Genomic DNA, 22137 nt, shown 5'->3' with positions numbered 1-22137 from the left:
ACCTATGTTGGACATTTCTAGAAAGTCATGAGAGAACATAATAAAGAGAAGTTTATTTATGTCAACACATCTGAATTATGGCAATAAAATACACATTTTCTATTCCAAACATACTCAAAATATATTTTTCCATAGTGTATGTTGGAAAATAATGTATAATGTATCTTGACTGAACAAACATTCAGTTTTATATTGAATTCATTTATGGTTGCTTATTATTTTATGTAATGCCAATTGGAACCACATGGACCTTACCAAGCTCCGCCCACAGCCGACCCACGTGACCGCAAGTCTCACAAGCAAAGCCTCGCGGCGCGTTGTTTCTATGTAAACATGACTCGATTAGTGCATCATTTCTACCGGATTTTCACAATATATCAGCTACTACAATGGACAGAGGAACTAACAAGTTCATGTCATCATCTGGGAGGAGGTTACTGGTTTCTCAGTCACAAGCTGGTTGCAAACCTGAGGCCAGCAGGTGTCAGTCAGTTATGGTAGATCTGAAATTTGGTTTGATGACGTCAATATGAGAAGCTACAGACTGACAGGAGGAACCAAAGAGCTCTGTAAAGGTAAAGGCAAATCTTCTGAAGTTGGGATATAATTCATTTAATTTCACATAATTATCGCGGTAGAAGCCATTTGTTTGTTAAAATTTTATGAAATATATTTGTTCTATTTGATGTTTGTTGTGAATGACGTAAACTCACAAACGAACAAGGTAATTAGTCCAACGTTTAGAAACTACAGCGGCTGTAATGCGCCACAGCAAAGGTAAACAAAGGTAAAATAACCCGAACAGGTGATCAATTCAAAACCACTCCTACCTTTTTACTCTCTCTCTCTCTCTCTTTGTAGTTTAAGCACACCTGTTACCGTGGCAACCGCCTGCGCCCCGCAAGACGAGCAAAGATTAAGTTAAAAACATAACATTCAGTCCGTTACGGTATCAAGTTTCCAGGCTTGATATTTATTTCTCGATTATTAATCAGCACTTCCCTGAACACAGCGATGGTTGATTGACTAGCTGTACTTGGAGCTAGAGTGGCTAACACGAGTAACAGTTTAGTCCAAAATCTTTTCTGCTAAAATAAAATCTTTAGTGTATGTCAGATACAGACACATTGCATATTGATCTGTTTAGCTAACGTCAGACTGTGTAGCAGACAGGCTTCAATGTGTAGAAGTTGTATCAGTTCTGCCATTATGCTGTAGGCTAGTTAGCTAACGGGAAGCTAAGTGTGTTTGTGAGACGGCCACGCACGTGACCACGTAGAATGGGCATCAGCCAATGAAAAGCGGCCCCTGTGGTAAGGTCCATTGACTGACAACCAGACACATCCTACAATAATCATCTTGTAAAGTGTGGTTACAAACAATTTTAATTGTGTTTAACTTTTGCTTGGTATGGAGCTTTGAAATATGATTCAATATGAGAATACTCTAATTAGCTGTACTTATGTATAATTTAGTTTTACTATGTGTCATATTTTAGGTCAAATAATAAATAGTTATGATTATCCTAGTAATTAAGACTTATTAAAGTTGTTAAATTAAAATTTTGATTTCTAAACCTTACTTTAATAATAAAATAAATTTGACTTTGCAATCTTGTGTGCCAAGAGCTGAAATGTTGACATCCACCAAGTGTGGAAGGCAAAACATTTATTAGAATAGTTTACAGGGTTTCAAGAAGTTGTTTCCTTTATTTTTTAGCCTTTTCCAGAAAAGGGAAAGCTAAGTGCATAAACAGTTTCAAAGTTAACAAAAATACCAGCGCTCTAAACAGAAAAATAGCTCTACTATTAGGCTGTTAACAAAACTGTGCCCACCACTAGGACAGACGTTCTAAGTTCTACATTTTTTGCACCAAATGGATGTTTGACATTATGTCAAAAAAAGAAGCAAAACTGTAATTTCTTTGGGGTTTCAAGATCCATCTCCAGTTGCAATAGAAGTAAGGACAAGAGAGACAGAAAATTTGAACAGAGACGAGGAAGGTTAATCAGAATATAGCAAAATCGTTCCGTTTTATTCTCTTGAGCTTTAAAACGGTGTCTTTCATGGATTTGCAAATATTATGACATGTTGGAAATCCTAGAGTTAAGCTAAGTTATTCATGTTCCATGAATACACATGGAGAATGCAATAAAAGAGTTGAAAATGTCTTTGTAAAGATGTGACCTCTTTATAAAAAATTACAATGAAACCTGTTATATGAGGTTTTCTTTCACTCATGAAATAGTTTCTCCTCCTGATATGAATGTGTGTAAAAAAAAAAAGCCTACTTAGAAAAGAAAGTTGAAAAAAATATTTAGAATGTAGTTCTTATCTCTCAATGCAATACTTTAAGAGAGAAATTGTAATCGTTCAGCATTAGTATCCGCAGGTCAGGACTAAAAAATCTAGAAAAATTGTATCTGTGCATCTAAAATGCAAAATGCATTTGGCCTTTTAAGTCACAGTTCAAGTTTCAAACTCTTCAATTACTGCTTTGACTGTATGGTGATAATATGGAGATTAAATAAGTAGCTATTGTTTTGCTCCTGGCCATTTCCTACCAAAGAATCTCAACACACGTCTGTGTTATTTTAGCATGTTTTCTTGTCTTTTCCATTTTGAAAAGTAGCCAAGACAAATGGACTTTGCATCATGTGAAATAGAAACTAAACAGCTTAATTCATTTAGATGTACATATTTTTGCAATAATTATGTTTCATATTCATATTTATTGTATAATTTCCCTTGTACAAACAAATTTACTCAAATTAAAAGTTGTATATTATTTTTTACATTTGTCAGAGTGAGGTGAGGCTTTTATATTTTCTCGCTTTAGCATGGAGGATTTGTAAACTAAAAACAGGAACAACCTTTCATTCCGTGTTGTAACTCTGACACTTTTGTAGTAAGCTCGAGAACACATTTCAGATCACAGAAAAACATATCTGAAACTGAAAAAAAGAAGTGTTACATTTATTTCAGACCTACATCTCACTTTGGCTACCAGCACATATGCCAACACATTTTTGCCTTCTCAGATATCTTCTCTCCGTGTTTGTTGGCCGCAGACTGCTAAGTTTGAGGGGCTTAAGTCCAAAACATTTGGTACTGCCTTGTGTGCAGCAGGCTGTCCCTAATATGTCTCACAGAGCTGCAGTCAATCTGCTGGTACATCACAGCTGTGGAAGTGTTGTGCTTGTGCCTAGGAAGTTAATACGCTGGTATACAACCTCAAAAGGATTACACACAGGATGCCCAAATATGGCAAATGCTCCCAGACTGTCCAACTGATGTTCTCAGACTTCATCAAGCGCAATAACTGGAAGGGTCAGATGGCCCGAGGATCTCTCCAGATTCTCGGAACCGTGGAAAGTTACTCAGCAGCCCGTGATGTGTGCGTTTCATCTCACTCTAGTTGGGCTAATGTTTAGCGGAGGAAAGACTGCAGGAGGACAGAGCCATTAGGAGGAAGTGGTCGGAGGAAATAAGAGGTAGTGGGAGTAATGATGGGGGTTGTGGCTTTTAAGAAACCATTTTATAAACACAGACAGTGAGAGCAATAACACTGAGCATGTTGATGTAAGAGAGTAAGAGACACAAATGGCAGCAAAATGTGCAGTTTCATTTTGGTAGAGGCATGAAGCGGCATTCGTTATTCAGTCTGACCGGGCAGAGAGAGCGATGATGCTCACACCTCGGTACAGGGAAGAGGAATGGTGTCATTATGCTGCAGGTTGGCCTGTGAAGAGACCAATGAAGTACAGCAGGATGACTATATCTGCAGACCAGTGGCTGTCGAGGCATGTAAAATAAATCAAAATGAGAGACACTGAGAAAGGGAGAGGGAGACGGCCTGACTTTGAGCCTGAGAAGTCCCTCAAAAAGATAAAAGCTATGTTAAGATGTGCAAATGATTCATAGTACAGTATTGAGTTAGTGGTGGAGTAGTTGGAGAGCAGCATGAAAGCTCGAGTACTTCCATCGTGCTCATGTGTGAACTCACTGAGGGACTGACCACAGACAAGCCACTGTGCTTTCATATCATGCCTTTGAGTTGGCCAGAAATGAAAGCGTGGCTTGTAGCAAGAAACCCACACTGTTCTTTAGAGTCAACGCCATCCTTAGCAACAAGTCCACTGTGAGTTCAGGATGCCTTCAAGCAACACTGTGCACAAGTCCAACTGATATCAATCATCCAGATCCAATACGTTAGAGAAGACTGCACTACATGTAACACAATTACAGCAATCCGATTAAAAAGAGGATAAATGCATTAAATGCGTCCTTCCTGCAGGTGTATTGAAGGAGGGAGAAAATACTCCAGAGATGACATTTGAAGGTCTTCACATGGCCCAGTTTTATTTTAAGAAAATGAGACATTGAAGTGTATTTATTTATTTTATCAATAAAAAAAATTACTGATGCCACAATCTGTGAAACATCAGTTGTGTTGCTTTGAATTGCATGGCACCTACATGACATGAATGGACTAAATTAGCCAAATAAAATATAAAACTTTATTCATGTAGAATCTTACAAGACATACATGATGCTGCAAAATGCTGTATAGAATAACCCTGATAACCTGGAGTTCTGTATATTTTTCTGACTAATTCTGCGTTTACAAACTCCAGAAATAAAAGAACAGATGCCAAGTAAGCTTTCAGACCATCCATCAATATTTTGAGTGTTGAATTTGTGAGGACACACACAAAAGTTGTGTAAGATGTTAAATTTGTAAAACTAGCTAAAGTTGTGTAGAATCCTGTTACAGTACATGTAAATTCTAACCTCTGCCATAAAGTTTCAACTGCTAACCCCAATTAGTAAGAAGGTTATCCATCCTTCGACTACAGGTATTATCCATCCAACTACAGAACGGACTGCAGTGAAACTGAAAATTCCTTTAGGACATTTCATAGCTCCTCCTAGAGGATCCCAAGGTGTTCCAAGGCCAGAAGGTACATTAAGTCCCTCCAGAAGTATTTGTGGCGCTGTGCCAAGATCTCCTCTCAGTAAATACACCATAAAATGTACATCTCTATTAAAAATAAGTGCGACATTACTGCACGTGTTTGGGTTATTCTCCCTTAACAAATGGGCACAGAATTCCACTTATCACTCTTTCATGCTAAAATGTTGAATCATCTTTACCTAGTGACCTGTCCGAAAATGTTAAAGCTGAAGTAGATGGCAAGAAAGACAGCTAAAAGAATGAAAATATAAAACAGATTACTATATACACACACACGCATATATATATATATATATATATATATATATATATATATATATAGACAAGTTGTATATATACTGTATATATATATATATATATACAAAAAAAATAAACTTCTGGCAAAGAAAACTGCAGCTCAGAGACTTTATCAGCCAAAAAAACCCCGAATTGCTTGGGTCAATATGCCACTATTAATTTAATAAACATTAAAAAGCTAGCTTTCAAAAACTAGCAGGTGTTAATGACTTCTAATGTCAAAATAACAAACTGACGTCTTTGTCTGTAACCCGTACTAGTCAGATTAATTAGGAAAAGGCCACTTTTCTTGGCAGTGTCACGCTTTGGTTTTAATTAATGATTTACAAACGGCGGGAGAGACGAAGGGGGGAGAAGGGAAAGGGCGAGGGTGCCAGGCCGCATGAAATCTCTGGCGCTGCTTCGTCGCTAATTGCGCACGTAGGGGGTCTCTTACCTTCGCTGCTCCAATTTGCTCCTTCCGAAATTTTTCCAAGGGAGTAATCAAGACATCATCTGCATTCTGAACCTGAAACAGAAAAATCAAAGAAAACACTGAGAGAGTGTCATCCTGACTGAAAGATGGGATCTGAGTCATTGCAACCTTGTGACTGATTCAAAAGACAACATTAGGAAAAATATACCACAAAACCCAATTTAGAAGTCATTCAGTTTTGTCACAGAGGAAATTACGAATGAGAATCCTCCATCTCAAATCAAAAGCGCTGAGATAATGCATTAGGTTCAAATACATACGAAGGGCAAGCAATCAGATCCATTAGTATCTCTTTAGCCAGCGACAATACACAATGTATTACTGTGAGGGACCAAAATGAGTACAGTAGAGATAAGAGGGAAAAAAAGCACTCAACAATGGCCTTAGTAAGTATGAAAAAAGTACCATCTTTATATGAGCTCTGAAGCACCAGGATTGTCAAACCTCACTGAAATATGACACAGTTGTGCAGATGAGGCAGCTTTACAAGCGCAGCCTGTGATGCATTTTAATTTTTGAGGCAGTGCTCGCCTCCACATGTTGGTGACCTCTGGAGTGTCACGACTAGAGAGAAAGGTCTCTCCTGTGGCCCTCTCCCTTTTTATCCCAGACAGAAAGCGATACGGCGAGATATATTGTGCCAATTACAGTTCACGCTCAATCCTCGCGGGTGAGCGGTTCAAAAAGGTGCCATTAAGGTGCTTCTGAATTTCCTACGGATGGGTTTTCATCTGCCAGGATTGGATGACATCAGACTTGTGGAGCCGCTCAACGGCAGAGTCTGTCACAAATAACGTGGTTCTTAAGGTGATTTAAGGTGTGGTTCTGTGTGGTGAGTATGTGTGATAAACTATGGTCTCAGGTCTAATACATCCATGATACCAGCACTAATTTAGTGCTGTCAGTTCAGATGGGCTTTCAGCTCCTGAGCCGTAAACTACCAGACACAACCGTTGTGTAGATAGAGTTTTTGTTTTGAGCCATTAATCTAAATGCACAGACCTTTCACACGTACAGTCGACTGCTTCAAGAATGGGATCAAAATCTCTCAAACAAAATTAATTTGCTGCTCCTTTTACAGTCCTTTGAACAAAACTCTGAATTTGGTCACATTTGTCAAGTTGCAACCACAAATAACAATGTAAAGTAAAATTCTTCCCTTACATGTGTCTTCTGTTGTAGCTTTTTTGTCATACTTCAATGTTTCGGGTAATGAACCATATCTAGTATCAGACAAAAATATCATATATTAACAGTTTAAATAAATGTAGCAACTAGTTGTGCAACACTTGTGGTAACAACTGAACCAAGCATTTGTGATAACTGGCAATGAGTCTTTTACAAATCTGTGGAGGAGTTTTGAATTGTTTTAATTTAGCCACATTTAAAGGTGGTTGAATTAGACTGTTTACCAAGTATTGGTCTCTTCTGCTGAACCAAACCTCAGAAACCTTGGTATTAATTTTGATTCTCACATTATTAATGTGCCATTCTCATGGCTTAACCCAAAACATGTTTTAAATATTTCTAAGCTTATGAACTCTGGTGTGAAAAGCTGAAATAAACATGATTGTACATGCTCTTATTTCATCTCGTCTTGATATTTTAACAGCATTTTTACTTGCTTGAATCAGATAAAAGCTGATCACATCCAGTAAGTTCAGGTCTTCATACAATGCACAAAAGAAACCGCATGTTACTAGTGGTTTAATCTCTATACATTGGCTACTGGTATATTTTAGAATTCATTTTAAAATCTTCCTCTGTCCTTTTAGAGCCCCGCCTACAGTTTGTCACTGAAAGGTTGTTAATGGTTCCAGAAACAATCCTTTAGAGCGGTGCCGCTCAGGTTGTAGAAGGCACTGCCTTCATCTTTGCAGTGTCTTGATTATGTTCATTTACTTTAAGAGGCAGCTGAATACTCATTTTTTTAGACAAGTTTTATGTTTTATATCTAATGTTTTTATCTCCTGGTGTTTATTACGCTAGTTTCTATCGCAAAGCACTTCATTGTTTCTGACCTGTGAAAGTGCTACATATTTAAAGTTTACCTAACGATTTTATTGTGCTAACAATTTGAACACAATTACACATTTTGTTTTTACATACAAGTCTTCTAGCTGGAACCTTTGTATCTACATGTTTGTACTGCATCTACAATATGACGCATAAGCGACATTTGCAGCAGAGATGAATGTGAAAACTGCTATTCTTGGCCCAGTGGTGATTAATTTTGCTTCGAAAATCATTCAGATAGGACGCTGGAAAATATTATTGTTGTGTGCAAGTTATGCAAACAGGAGTTAGCCTATAACTGAAGCTATTCAAGCCTAAAATGGAATGTCAGTGCAAAACATGTCGCAGCATGCACAGACGTCCCCAAAGTTAATTTCAGCATCAACGGGCCACGTTTCTAAGAAGGTTCAAAGAAGTTCCATGAATAACCAGGGGTTCCAGAAACACTTTAAAGCTGAATGGGTTTCATAGAACTTTGCACGAGTCTGATGGTTGAATACATAGCAGATTAAAAACCATAAATGTCATTGTTGTTGAGCTGACGTGTATTTATTCAAAAATTTAGCACCAAAAAGGTTTTTTAGATTGAAGATGTGGTTAATTTGACAAAAATTATTATTCAAGACCCACTTCTATTACTACCTTATTAATGTCATGCTGCAGCATCTTAATTGAATTTAGATCTAGACTTTTACTACGCCACTAAAAAGTCCAAGCGTGCTTAAACTTAACTGAGACAAGTGAAGTCTTCAATGCTTCAGGTGTGAGTTCTTTTCTGACCCCTTGATAGGTCATGGCTGCCTAATTGGAGTATGTTTGGCTAGTTGAATAAACTTACTCATGTTTCTCAGTTTCTTCGCATTATATGATCTACTAACAGGTGGACTCTCTTTGACAATTAGACTAATTTGTTGCAAATGTATCTTGACTTAGTTTTGCTTAAGTTGAATTTTAGCTTCATTGTGTTTGTCTATTGCAAAAATGTTAATCAACACATTGAAGTTATAGTTGTAACAGCAAAACTTTCATAAGGCGAGAATACGTTTGCAACAGCATATACAATTTTATGGACTGCTGTAAGATCCCACTATGCTTGTAAATGTCTAGCTTTGCTGTAACACCGCAAATTGAGTGTTCCATATTTTGCACTTTATTCATGATTTTTTTCTCAGATTATGCAAGTTGCTCTGTTTCACAAGTCAAACGCGGATCACCTTCTTACCGATTCTGTTCTGACACGTCAGACAAGCGGTGAACATTTGATTTGTGTGGATGTTGTAAAGGTGGGCAGGCTGGTCAAACTGTAACTGCCAGACCACTGGGAGCATCTCAGAAATGTCAAGGACAAACTATGAACTGCCAGCAGGCGGATGGGGGATGTGCTGTAACAAGTCTGCGTGTGGAGGGCTCACCACAGCTCTTCTGATGTTGTTTAGCAAGCTGGAACTTGATAATTTTGTTGATGAAGATGGATATGTGCAGCTCTGTCTGGGATCATGGTGATCCAGAGGAACTATTTTAAAGTTGAACCCTGTCAAGTATCTTGAGATTGGACATTTTCTACTGGAAAGGTAGAAAGTAATTTACACTATTATAGAAAGTAACTGTGGATTAAGATTTGCTGGTGTAATGTTGCCTAAAACAATTCAAGTTTCAGCAGTTTGCGACTAAGTGGACTTAGTGTTTCTCTCAAATTCTTCATAACATCATAAACATGAAAAATATGTTGTGTTATAATCAAACATAGAATAAAAAAATAAGACCCAGTTTGCCAGACTTCACTGAAACTCTTCAACAAGATGGGATAGTGATGGTAGGACAGTGAAATTATCCTGTATAAATAACGTTTATGTCCGTTTTTAGAATTAACTACTTTATTGAGACTAGAAAAAATATTTCTTCACTCAAGACAATATAAACCAGAACTAGCTATGTTCAGCATTCAGACTTTGACAAGAAATTCATCACAAACTCTATATAGATTGGCCTTTTTATACTGTGTTATTAGACATCAGATTGTTTTCCTGTTTTGTTTGAATAATCAATACTGCAAAATTAAAGTATTGATTTACTTTAATCATTTACGGTTGCATGGTTGTTACAAAGACGAACCATGTGTAAAAAATGGATGGCTGGATATAAATAATTGATCTTAACCCAAAAATGAACATTACATCTGACATCTTGTCATTTAGCCCAATTTCTAGGTCGTAAACCTAACCCTGTTTGCTTGTTCAAACCTCTAATGCAATTCTGTTGTGTTAAAGAAAGGGTATTACATATTACCCAGGCATATAGTACCATTTTATGTCACCATCAAGAAACTGTTTCCTTCAGTTGTTATGAAAGTACTGTATGTATGAAAAATATTTTAAAAGAAATTTGACTTTGCATCATAGCCGTATTTGTTGCCTTGAAATGGGCTCGTCTCACCCTTTCTGACACCCCCTCCCTCCAGCACATAATCACAATGATTCTCCATGGAGTTCATTGATACACTTTACAACCAGACACACAGTTCCACCTATGTGTTTGCTAATTGCTGCTGCCGCTAGACAGGTGGAGCTGAGTGAAGGAGGCATGTGCAAAGGGTTGCTCTGTGGGGCAAAACTCAGTTGGGGACTGAAGCTTCAATGCGATGTAAATAGGCGCCACAATTTATGAGCAAACGCTAAAGCATCCCCGAATGGCTCACATGGGAGATATGCATGAAAGAATCAAAGCAACACTCCCACATGATATAAAGCTCAATAAATTTGACTTTGCATAATACTCCTCCCCTTTAAGTTATCTCAGGACTGGAATGGCCCATATCTGACCCAGGAACTGGTTGTTTTAACCCCAACAGTTTCAAAGAGTAAAATCAAGGGCTTCTTATGTCTACATTATACAATCAAATGGTTTTATATGAGAGGTAAATCATTAACCATGAGCAGAGGACAGAAATCAGCGCAAGACGTAATAAATATTGATATATGTTTCACATAAACAAAAGAGAATTCATGCCAGAAGAACATGCATTGTAAACATCACATGAAAAGATTTTAGCATTTTATCATATATCAAATAATAATCCAAATAAAATGTTTCTAATGGGGAGAATTACTCAGAAAGGATTCACAACATTTTCCAACGCCTACAGAAAGAGAGATAACTGCTAAACAAGTCTATAAACCATGAGATTTCACACTTGGATTGACACTCCACTCTCAGCTCCCACTATTCAAGATTACATTTTTAGATAAGACCCACAATTTAATCACTACAAGATCACACATTTGGTTTAACTAGTGAGGGTTTATAATGTACAAGTAAAATACCCATGATAAGATTTTCTCTTTAAATTTATTAATTCATTTTTCTCCTATATTTATAATCAGCTGCTTTTTAGAAATTTGAGTAGATGTTTCCGTGCAGCCACTCCCATCCCGTGTGAGCCATTAGTAAATGAGGCGGTACTTATGTAAGGTAAAATCAAAGCAAAGTGACTCTCTGCAACAGTGCAAATGTAGAGGAGATCAGATGGTCATTTAATCTAGATATATTAATCCTCCAATCATGTAGAAATTTTGTTATTTGGTGTGTCAACAGCAATGCTTAATATTACCCTTCCATTATATTATTTCCTCTGTCTTATCTCTGATGCTTTTAGTTTAATTGAACAGTGCATTATCCTGCTTCACATGTAGATTTCTAATATTAAAACACTGAAAGTGTTATACACAAAGCACTCTAATCGAACATTCAATAAAGTTTATAAAAATATCTTCTGATGGGATTGGTTCTAAATATATTTTGACTTGGAATTTCTTTCACATGAATATCTCATTTCAAAATAATTATTAGAAACCAGCGCATAATATAATGTGGGTTCAACAGTAATTGGTATGGAAAGATTTGAATTTGAGATAGTAATAATCGCTATACTTTGACATACATATTTATACATGAAAGCAGCCGACTTATTCAAGACTCAATGGATTACTTTCAGGCTGGAACGGAGCCCACTGCCCTCAGCAACAACCCCTCACAACAGGATTAAATCCATATGAGCCAGCTCCGTGTGATGCTTGAAAGGATGCAGTAGCACTAAGCAATTTCATTACTAGATAGAGGGAGGTGGAGAGAGATGTCAATGTGCCACAGTTTTCGCTGCTTCTGTTTGTCCAAAGCCTAAATATCAAAAGTGTAACTCTGAGGTTAATTTAGCAGAGGAAGATTAGAATGCCACCAAGGCCACACCACATTGAAACGCTTAACGAGAGCTAGAATTTAGAAAACTATTTTAGGAAAGCTACTGGTCTGATTTGGAGCAGTCATAAAAGGACAGTGGTGGCCTTGAGGTGATTATGTCAAATGCAGTTGGATTTGAGCCATAAGTACAGAAAAAAATAAAATAAAATCAGCAATACTGTTTTTCTCACTGGCTTCAATTCTGTGATTAATGTCAATCACCTTTGGGTAATGTGCATTTTTCTGTGCAAATGTGCCAGATGTACAGCACCCTGAGTAACAGAAAATGTTAATTACTAATCAAAAAATCCCAGACATGACATTAAATAGTATATAACTTTTTTTTTTATTATTATTTTATAGGATGGAACCCACAAATGTGCCAGTAGCTCCTTGGTTGCTTTCTTAAAAGCAACCATTACTTGACATATTTATCTACTAAATCAATACATTGATATTAAAGAATTGATATTTCTAAAATTATGTAGTGTTAAGATGCTGCAAAAAATGTTGGATTAATTTTAAAAGATCTTTTCACATCTTTGCCAAGGTTTCCAATAAGTTTTTCTGTCTCTGTAAACAGTTTTACCAAAGCTTTGCTTTATAGAAAGACAGCACTATGAGCCTAGCTTGGCCGCCCTACCATTTAAAAACAACAACAACAACAAAAGTTTATTTGTTCTGCTCTTGCAAGTTCAAATCTGCAAAGCAGGAAGATTTAGTAATTGTATCTGACAACGAAACTGACAGAACTGTAACGCCTTAAGAAAAATGTAAAAGCACTTTAAAAGTGATTTATAGGAGAGACTCAGTTTCAAATATATTGCCTCGTTTGCAAGATGCAGTCAGCTCAGTGAAAACATGTGTAAGATACATAGGCTTTTGGCCAAGTATTGATTTGCTGCTCAGTCTGGTGGTCTAGCAGAAGGAGGGCAGATGAGAATAAAGGGATGAAGAGCTTCGAGGTGACAAAACTCCAACACTGTGTACAATAGATGCTTCTAAAACTTCTAAACAGTATGCATCACATGTTTAGCAAACTGGGCAGTGAAAATCAGCCTCTAGTACTTTTTTCTAGTTGTTTTGAATAGTCTTATGAAAGATGTAGCTTCAGTTTCGTAGCTTAATGAGGTCCCTCGGTTGATAAATATCAATTTAATGTTTCGCCCATTGTTAGAAGTGATTATTTTTTGCTACATTAAATCCTCTTCCTGGTTTAACTGTCATGTCTGAATGATCAGGCAGAACCTCCGCGGCTGAAATGAAACTGAATTAAATTTGCAGTTCTTTCAATTTATTAAGTGTGAAATTCACAAGCTGTTTTTCTTCAAGTGTTGCTAAAAAAAATGTTAATAGGTGCTGCTGGAACGCCTTCTGGGTGAAAATGAGAACATATTGAAATCATTTCTTCACATGAAAAAGGCTGTGGGAGCAAGGTGTCAGAGCTTCTATGTTAGTGCTGTAAAACAGCTGGTAAAAGCCAGGAGCAACACATGAAAATACCAGCAACAGCCAAAGTTATAACCATAGTTAACAGCCAGAACAAACTAAATGAATTAGCCCAACTTATTAAAGAAGGTAGCAAGACCACAAGACCTAAGGCAGTTAAGCAAAAAAACAAAATCTCTTCTTGAGCTTCATGATAGAATGAAAAAATTCTGCCACCTGGGCTTGTAATTTATGGTGTGTGTAAAGCAAGGACAATAAGTATTAAACATGCCTGTGTTGGTATTCAGCACACGCTAAGAATGCAACACAAATTAATATAATTTACTGTAATTTTTGTAAAACAAAGTCAAATTGACCTGGTAGTAAATATTAAATACACTTATTAAATTGTATTAAAACTTTGCCTTTACTGGCAATGATATAATCAAAATGTCTCCAGTCTGGGGAAACTATTTCAGTGCACTACTAAAGTGTGATCCAATGTGTGATTCTGAAGCATTTTTCAACTCAAATAGTCTTTGAACCTCAAAAGTCCTGGTTGCCTCCTCTATGTGATCCAATAAGTTTATTCCATTGATTTTCAGTTGCACCATCTAAGGAGCTTTTCTCTCTCTCTCTCTCTAAAACCAAGAGATTCCCTAACTGTGCTTTTGGGATTATTGTCCAGCTGAGATATCTTATCAAGAGTGTCTAAGTAAATTTCACCATCCAGTATTCCTTCAGTTAAATAAAGTCCACCAGTAGTGAATGCTGAAAAACCGTGATACAAACTTCACTGTTGGCAGTCTTTCCTTCTCCTACTTATTTTCTTCTTTTCCAGGGTTTTCAAAAGCACACCCTTAGTGGGTTTTCAAGCAACTATTCTGATTGTTCTTTATTATTACTCCATCAGGAATGCTGCGAGGAGAGTCACGTCTGATTTATGGGGAATTTATGTGGCCCTAATGGTGCTCACTGGAACATTCAAATGCTTTGAAATATGTCTGTAACCAATGCCTTTTTTTTGTTGCAGGAATAGGGTTCCAAAGATCTTGAGGGAACATTTTGCTCTTACTATAGTAGTGACAAACCCTTTCGTTATAAACACTTTCGTAAATCTAGTTGACTAGTTAAATCCTAGCCAGTTAACATTCATTTACACTGATAAAAATCAGGAGTGATTTCCATTAAATTAACAAATCCCAATAATAAGCTTTTTTTTTGTTTCGTCCATCATCTCTATCATGTGTTTAACGTTAATTCCTAATTTTATTCATATTTATTACACATACCCTAAGTTATGATCTTTTTATTTTAAGTACTTTCCTGCAAGTTTTTACATGTGTACATTACTTAGGTTGTTACTGACATCTTATGTGAATACAGCTGTTAATAATCAAATTAATAAGCTATTATTTAATGAAAAAAGATGCTGATGTGTTCAATAATTATTTCTCCCACAATATATACGTGTGTGTGTGCGTGTATAGCAGAAAGTAATGACCCATTCCCCAGACTAAGTCGTTTCTGCTGCACAACTGTCACCTGCAACAAGCTGAGAAGTTGTCATTCTATGAAATGTAAACTAACCTTCTGCAGGGGAAATTGTACAACAACGTGGTGGCAGATGTGACATAATTGCCCTTCATGTTTTATCAAACTGTAAGGTGTTGAGTAAAGTTGTGAAGAAGCTGGTGATCCAGAGATGGTAGTTAGTTTATGGATCCCAGGGGAGATTTTCTCTGTTTGTTACAAGTACAGTTACATCGCCTGTGATCAAAGTGTAATGAGGTGCAAAAAGTCTTGGCGTTTTCACGCTAAGAGTTAGAGTTACCAAAAATAAGTGTACACTTGGTGAAACAATAAGCCTTATTTATATTTGAGTCTTTAACGGAAGGGCGACATAATACCCAGCCCCCGTAAAAACAACTTGCTAACATATTGACTGCAATCCTTTATAATGCTTTGCAAGCCAATGCAATAAAGCCATCTGTTTTAACATTTTAGTGTGGAAGTGGTGCCTGCTATTATTCTGAAGCAAAATTAGTAGCAAAGTGCATAATTTAAAAACAGACTGAAAGCACCCTTCCCAAGTAGGAGCACCTCTTATGAAGATATGTAGCAAGGCTATGTTAGTACAATAATCTCATATTAAAAGGAATTAAGAATATCTCAATTTTATTTAAAAAAAATGTAACTAAAATTTTTCTTTCAATTTTTACCCAACTTTAAGTTTACCAGAGTGTCACGGGTTGTCCAATTTGTCTTGTATGAATTCATGTTTTCTTGAGTATGAGACAGAGGACCATTTCTCTAAGCTGCTCTTCAAAATGAGAAAGACAAGAAAACATGCCATTCATGCAACAAAACTGTCTTCAATATGAGATAGACAACAGCAAACAGCATTTAAATGAGACATCTTTGGAAGAGATTGAATGACTTCCTTTTTCTCTGGGATACAAATAAGGTGTGACAAGAGGACTGTTTCTTCTAGCCATTCATTAAAACAGGGAAAGACAAGGGAGCCTTTCATTCAGGTCATTTGTGTTGATCTAACAGCAAATGACTACAAGAAATTAGATAATCACATAAAGTTTCTATTTGATGGGTTTTGTGCACATTTTTGCCACTTGTGCAAGTAATGAGAGTGCTGTGAAAAAAATAACTACAAGAAACTGACAACTTTGTGTCTCTTTGTGACAATTTAATCCCGGAAGATTGAATCTGTGGGAAAAGAGTTTACACACTTTTCCCACATCCATTACGTAGTTTTTACATTGAAAACAAAGCTATGGCTGTAGGTAGTGATATTTAGTTAATTCTGAACGAGCTAATGTTTTTTTTTTTAAGTGAGAATAAATGGCATGCTGTGGAGCATGTTTATTGGGATTAAATTCAAACTATAAATATAACTACATTTTTATCCTACCTTCGTCGTCAACAGACAGGTTTCAAACCTGTATTCAGACTATGTGAGAGCTTTCCATTAAACATGAGACCTCTACTAACTGAAGTGACACATTACCATACCATACCAACTTTATTTATGAAGCACTTTATACACTGACAGGACTAAAGTGCTATACACAATCATAAAATACAATGCAATTATAAAATAGAAATATAAAATATATATTAATATACAGACACAATAAAACAAAGTGAAGCCTCTCAGATTGTGCCAAAAGCCAAAGAAAAAAGATGGGTCTTAAGAAGGGACTTAAAAACAAGTGAAGAGGCCTGTTTTATGCCCAAAGGCACACATTACAAGACAAAAGTCTTAAGACATCAAGATCAGCTCCAAGGAAAGGAATTACTTTGGATTTTTATATGAGCTCCATAAAAGTTATGTTTTTAGGTTTGCCTCTATGTAATCTGACCAGGCACCTGGAACATTTCTGGCAGTAAATCTGTGAATCACAAAATGTTTTTGAGTTTTGCCCAAACTCTTCATCACTTTCTTATGAAGTTTGCAAAAAAACCTGTTAGATCCGTAAATCCAATGTATAAACTTTGCTCTTGGAAGGAAAATCAATGCCTGCGTTGTGTTTCACAGCAGATATTTCCAAACTGGACTTAGTCAATCAATGCAGTGTTTGTACAAATGCTCAGTTCCTTTTTCCTCAGAAGAAGGAAGCACTTTGCAAAGCTGTGTATTACAGTAAGAACTGGTGGCAAAGTGAACATAATTAAGAGGAAGTGAAAACTGCCTGAACTTGGAGGAAATTTTGTAGATCTTTTTTGTTTCTAAGATGACCCTGGGAGGGCTAATTAAAAAGTAAAAGTATGACTAACTCCATCAATGTTCAGTTAGAATCAAAAAACTAAAATGGTCTCCTATTGGCTCTTAAAAACAAAAATCAAGATTGTAATTAAATATGACAATTTCTTTTCTTAGTATGAAAAGGTTTCTTTTGTACATACAGTATTGTTCTTTTTGTCACATTTGTTTTTGTTTCACATCATCAAAAACAAACCAAACAGCTTTCCAAACCAACGTAGCCAAAAACAACTGGATTTGCCGTCATTTGGCAGAAGCAACTACTGCCAAAATGTAGAAGTAGTTGCTTCTACATTTGGCAGGGAAAGACTTATTGCTAGCTGTCAATAAGTCTTTCCCATCACTGTGAAAGAAATTTGGCCCATTATATTTGCAGAAGTGTTTTAATTCAGTCACATTAGAGGGCCTTTCAGCATAAATAAGTCTGTTTAAAGTCATTTCACAGCAGCAGGATTAAAGACTTTGACTTGTCAACTCCAAAACCTTCATTTACTTTTCAGTGTTCAGGTTATGGTTATTTGGGTTCTGAAGAAGCAAAGCAGCCTAAAACCATCATTCTAACACCACCATGCTTGGTAATATAATGTTCTTTTTCTGAAATGCTGTGCTAGGTTTTTGTCAGATGTAAGAGCTTGCACACCTTCCAAAACATTTCACTTTATTCTCGTCAGTCCACTGCATATATGTTCCAAAAAGTCCATGGGAATATTAGGATAATTTTTTTGTAAATGTGACACAGCTCTTTGTGTTTTTTCTGTTCAGCAGTAGTTTAAGCCTTGGAACAGGCTCACAGATGCCATTTTTGGTTGGCATTTTTTTTTTTAGAATTGAATTATACTGAGGCAAATGATGTTAGCAGTTTAAATGTTAGTGATTCTTTTCTAACTTCTTGGAAGAGTTGCTAGGAGATCTTGATTTAATTTTGAGTGGCCAATCGCTCATATGAAAGGTTTCCAATTGTGCTATGTTTTTTTGTTTTGTTTTGTTTATTTTTTGTTTTCATTTATGGATAAAGGCTGGTACATTTGAATTATATTTACATTTCTCGAAATGGATGGCATGGTGTGGAATTTTGAGCTCCTTATAGCTATCTCATGTGGTTCCTGACGTTTGCTGAGGGCATTTTTAGTTCTACAAATCATGCAGTTTTTGGGCTGAGGTGTAGCCAGTGAAATGGTTAAGCACAGTTAGCGATTGAACAAAATAAGTGATTAATTTTTAACAAAAACTAATTGTACAGATGTTTTTCTCTAGTTATCCTTGTTTGACATTAAAATTTAATTAATGATCTGAAGCACGCAACTGTGACAAAAGAAAAAACAAAGCACAGCTGTAATAGACCTCTTAAATTATTTAGGTCTAGAACTACTTTTGGTTTAAACAATGCAGGACTCATTGGATTTATGAAAAAAATATTGAAGTTGGCTCATCAGCTAACAAGAGTAGTTTGAGGACTAATTATATATCTTTAAACACCACATACTTGTATCAATGATTGACAAGTAATGATAGACTCCTGGTACATTTTGGCTTGTGAAAACTGAGGTTTAATTTAGCTTTGGGTAAAGTCCGATCATGTTCGTCCAAACACTCCTCAGACTTTCATTAAATGAGCCACCAGGGAATGTGGCAGAGAACAACGAGGGCCTTTATTTCACTGAACTGTTTCAGGGTCAACGAGACATTCCACAGTTCACAGGGCAGCACACAAGGTACAGACAGAGCAGGAGTTACTGTACCATTAAATCCTGAGAAAACAGAAGCACCACAGACTCTTTCAGGTGTCAGCTATGTGGAAAACACAATGTGTTTAACATGGAATACAACCCAAAGAAAAGGGGCGGGGGGACATTTAACTGGACCTGCTTTGTTGGATTTATCATGGATCAATTTCCAGGGATTTGCTTGTATGTGCAGTTTTGTTAATCTGCTGAACCAAATACCCAAAATTACGCTAAATCACACTTAGAGCACAACAAAACATTAAGGAATAAAAATATAAGTAGGATCCTTTTAGTTCACATTTATAACTGAGGGAGAAGCAAAGTGAAACAAACAGCTTAAATAATGGATGATTTGTACTGAATGATGCATCTGTAAAAGTCAATTTGCTTATATCTTCATTTTTATTTCTATAGCCATGTGCCACCTCCTTTGGTTGTTGAGTACATCAGTCGCCCTTGAAATATAATCAGTAACAAGCAATGTTATTTATTGCAATAATTTCCAACCTATATGCTTTCTATTTGAAAGAGAGAATATACAAAGAGCCATCAGGCTTTTTGTTTACTTTTTGAAACAAAAACAGGAAAAACACAAATTGGCTTTCAGCGCAGCCATATAAAGGCCCTCTCTTTTTTTTTCTCTCTGGGGGATACAATCATCACTCCAAAAGCCACAGAATCAGGGCACTGCCCTTCTATTCCTAAATGCCATCCACACTCAGTGGTGCTGAACCTTCTCAAACCATGCAGAACTTGAACCTGTTTCACTCTCTTTATGATGCTGAAGGGGTGATCAACGTGGGAATTGTGAGCATTTTCTAAAAAGATAGAACTTCTGTAAATTTTCAGATGAAATACCACACCTGGGTAGTTGGCAAGCCAATCCCGGAGAGCAAAAAGAGATTGCGGATAGATTTAAGGTCTGGCTACTCACCAAGCTGGCAGACAACAAAACACTTCATGCATAAGAAGCCTGCAGGAATTTGGCTGAAGGTAAAATGTTCTCCTCCGGTACCTTGGAGAAGTATTGAATTTTGCAGATTTATCTTGTTATAACCACAACCTTTGACATAAATTATCTGCACTTCTGGAATCTGGCCTGATTTGATTGGATGAAGCATCTGTGAGCAGCAGTATATGAGTCTTTCTCAATTCAGTTTCGGTCAAGACTTTGACTGGGCCACTGCAACACATAAATATGCTTTGATCTACATTTCAGTTCTGACTCTGTGTTCATAGGCATTCTTCTGCTGGAAGGAGCATCTTCATCTTTTTTCCAAGTCTTTTGCATTCTCTAAAAAGGTTTCCTCCAGGATTGCCATGTATTTATCTCCATCCATCTTCCCCTCAACTTCAACTAGCTTCTCTGTTCCAGCTGAGAAAAAATCCCATCATGATGCTGTCAACATGGTGCTTAAGGTGGGGAATGCTGTATCCAGGTTGATGTACATTGTTAGTTTTCCTCCCTACCTAGAATGTAGGTCAAAAAGTTGTACTTTGGTCACATCTGACCTCAAACTATATTTCACGTTTGTCATATACCTTCCAGGGCCTACCGGCAAAATGGTGGCACTGCATGTTGTTGAGGTGTACCTAAAAGGTACGATTCTCCTATCATACCTTTCAGATTTTTATATTTCTAAAATTAAATATGTATAATCAGACGTTTCCCAGTAATGAGTTTTTGTTGTATAAAGTCCAATCAGAATACATTCCATTTTGTGCTTGCAATTTGACAAAATATGAAAACGTTTGGGGAGTATGAACGCCTTCGTATAAGCACAGCACACTATGTTCTCATATTGTACTGCGGAAATGATAATTAACATTCCTGTAAGGCATAGGAGTGTTGTAATTTTCAGCTGTTTTGCGTTTCCCTCAAAATGTCTTAATAGATTCAGACCAGAAACGGTAAACTGCAAGAATCTGCATTTTTATTTGAGTAACTGCTTCTGAACGTCTACACCCACTGTGAACATTTTCTTTTATCAGAGAGTGGTCGCAGCTAGCACATTTATCTACTGTAATAAATTAGGATTAAAATCTTTCTGAATAAGAGAACACCATCTGGCAGCAAAACATGACTTAAATATATCAGAAAGTCAAGTCTCAACTAGTTTTTCCTCACTAATATTTCATGTTCTGGACATGTAAACTTCCCCTGTTAGGAGAGATTTCCTAGATTAGGTAAACATGTTGATTGGAGCTGTGCTAATTGAGTTCTGCAACCCTGCTGTCAAATTACAAACCAGACCAAGAGGAAATGCTACAAAATTAATTCATTTTCCTGGTTAAACAGTACACATTGTAATAATTTGGATTTGGAAACCATTTTTGTCAATTTAGAGTTGCCACATTGCAGAGAAAGTCTACTGAGAACAGGTGTAGTGACATTTTTGCATTAATCTGTATTAATCAGATTAATTTGAGAGGGATCATTATGCATGTGCAACATCTTGAGAAAGTGAAATATGTGCTGTGCTCATCCGTGGATTGTAGTTTTTAAGCTGCCCTCCATGATTTTGCATATTTAGCTCAACACAATCCATGCGTGATAGTTGGAAGTGTCATTAATGTACTGCAGTGATACAACTGTCAGAAACCAGCATTCAAAGCCTGTTTGAACTTCACTCTTTGCTTTCAAACGGCCTAAAACTCAAATTCCTGTCCTTCTTTCTGTCTATACATTGCTGGTTAAACCTTATAAGAGTGTTTTTTTCATAAAATTTTGAAATACACAGATATTATAACAATGTTTTGGAGAACCATTCAACTGTTAGTGAAAAGTAATCCAATTAATGCTATTTTTTTATTTCTCATGCACTAAAATGATTAAACTGTTACTACCAATGTGTCTTTTTATATATAAAAAACAATGAATTATTTATCAGCTGAAAAAATATCATTTGCAGCCTCAAATGGGCCATTATCCATGCCTGTGAGCTTCAGAAAAGAGGTTGAATTTCTGGTCGGTTTAGCAACGGTCCAAATGTCTCTTTCTTGAGAGAAAACATTTAGCTCATTTTACTGTGCTGAAATACGTTTCTTAAGAATGTCACAGGGGTTTTCGGTTTGTAAACACCTTTAATTTTTTACTACTTTAATCTTTAGTCTTTAGAAGACAACCATGATATTAAATTTTGAAGGAACACTGGATCTATTTTAAGGTTGGGAATCATGGACAGATTACAAAACCTTGTGCAGA

General features: G+C 36.5%; 1 protein-coding gene across 4 annotated transcripts in view; it reads right to left on the bottom strand.

Moving 5' to 3' along the window:
* Nucleotides 1-22137, bottom strand: part of arhgap42b (Rho GTPase activating protein 42b) — a 101589-nt gene that overhangs the window by 37456 nt on the left and 41996 nt on the right. For all 4 annotated transcript variants that reach the window (XM_032545855.1, XM_032545856.1, XM_032545859.1 and 1 more), the window contains exon 4: nucleotides 5712-5783. In XM_032545855.1, the coding sequence (XP_032401746.1) occupies nucleotides 5712-5783 (72 nt within the window). The remainder of the gene's footprint in view (nucleotides 1-5711; nucleotides 5784-22137) is intronic.

Source organism: Xiphophorus hellerii, chromosome 18, assembly GCF_003331165.1.
Source record: "Xiphophorus hellerii strain 12219 chromosome 18, Xiphophorus_hellerii-4.1, whole genome shotgun sequence".
Lineage (NCBI taxonomy): Eukaryota > Metazoa > Chordata > Actinopteri > Cyprinodontiformes > Poeciliidae > Xiphophorus > Xiphophorus hellerii.
The sequence above is the reverse complement of the archived record's forward strand: the minus strand, read 5'-3'. Positions and strand labels throughout refer to the sequence as shown.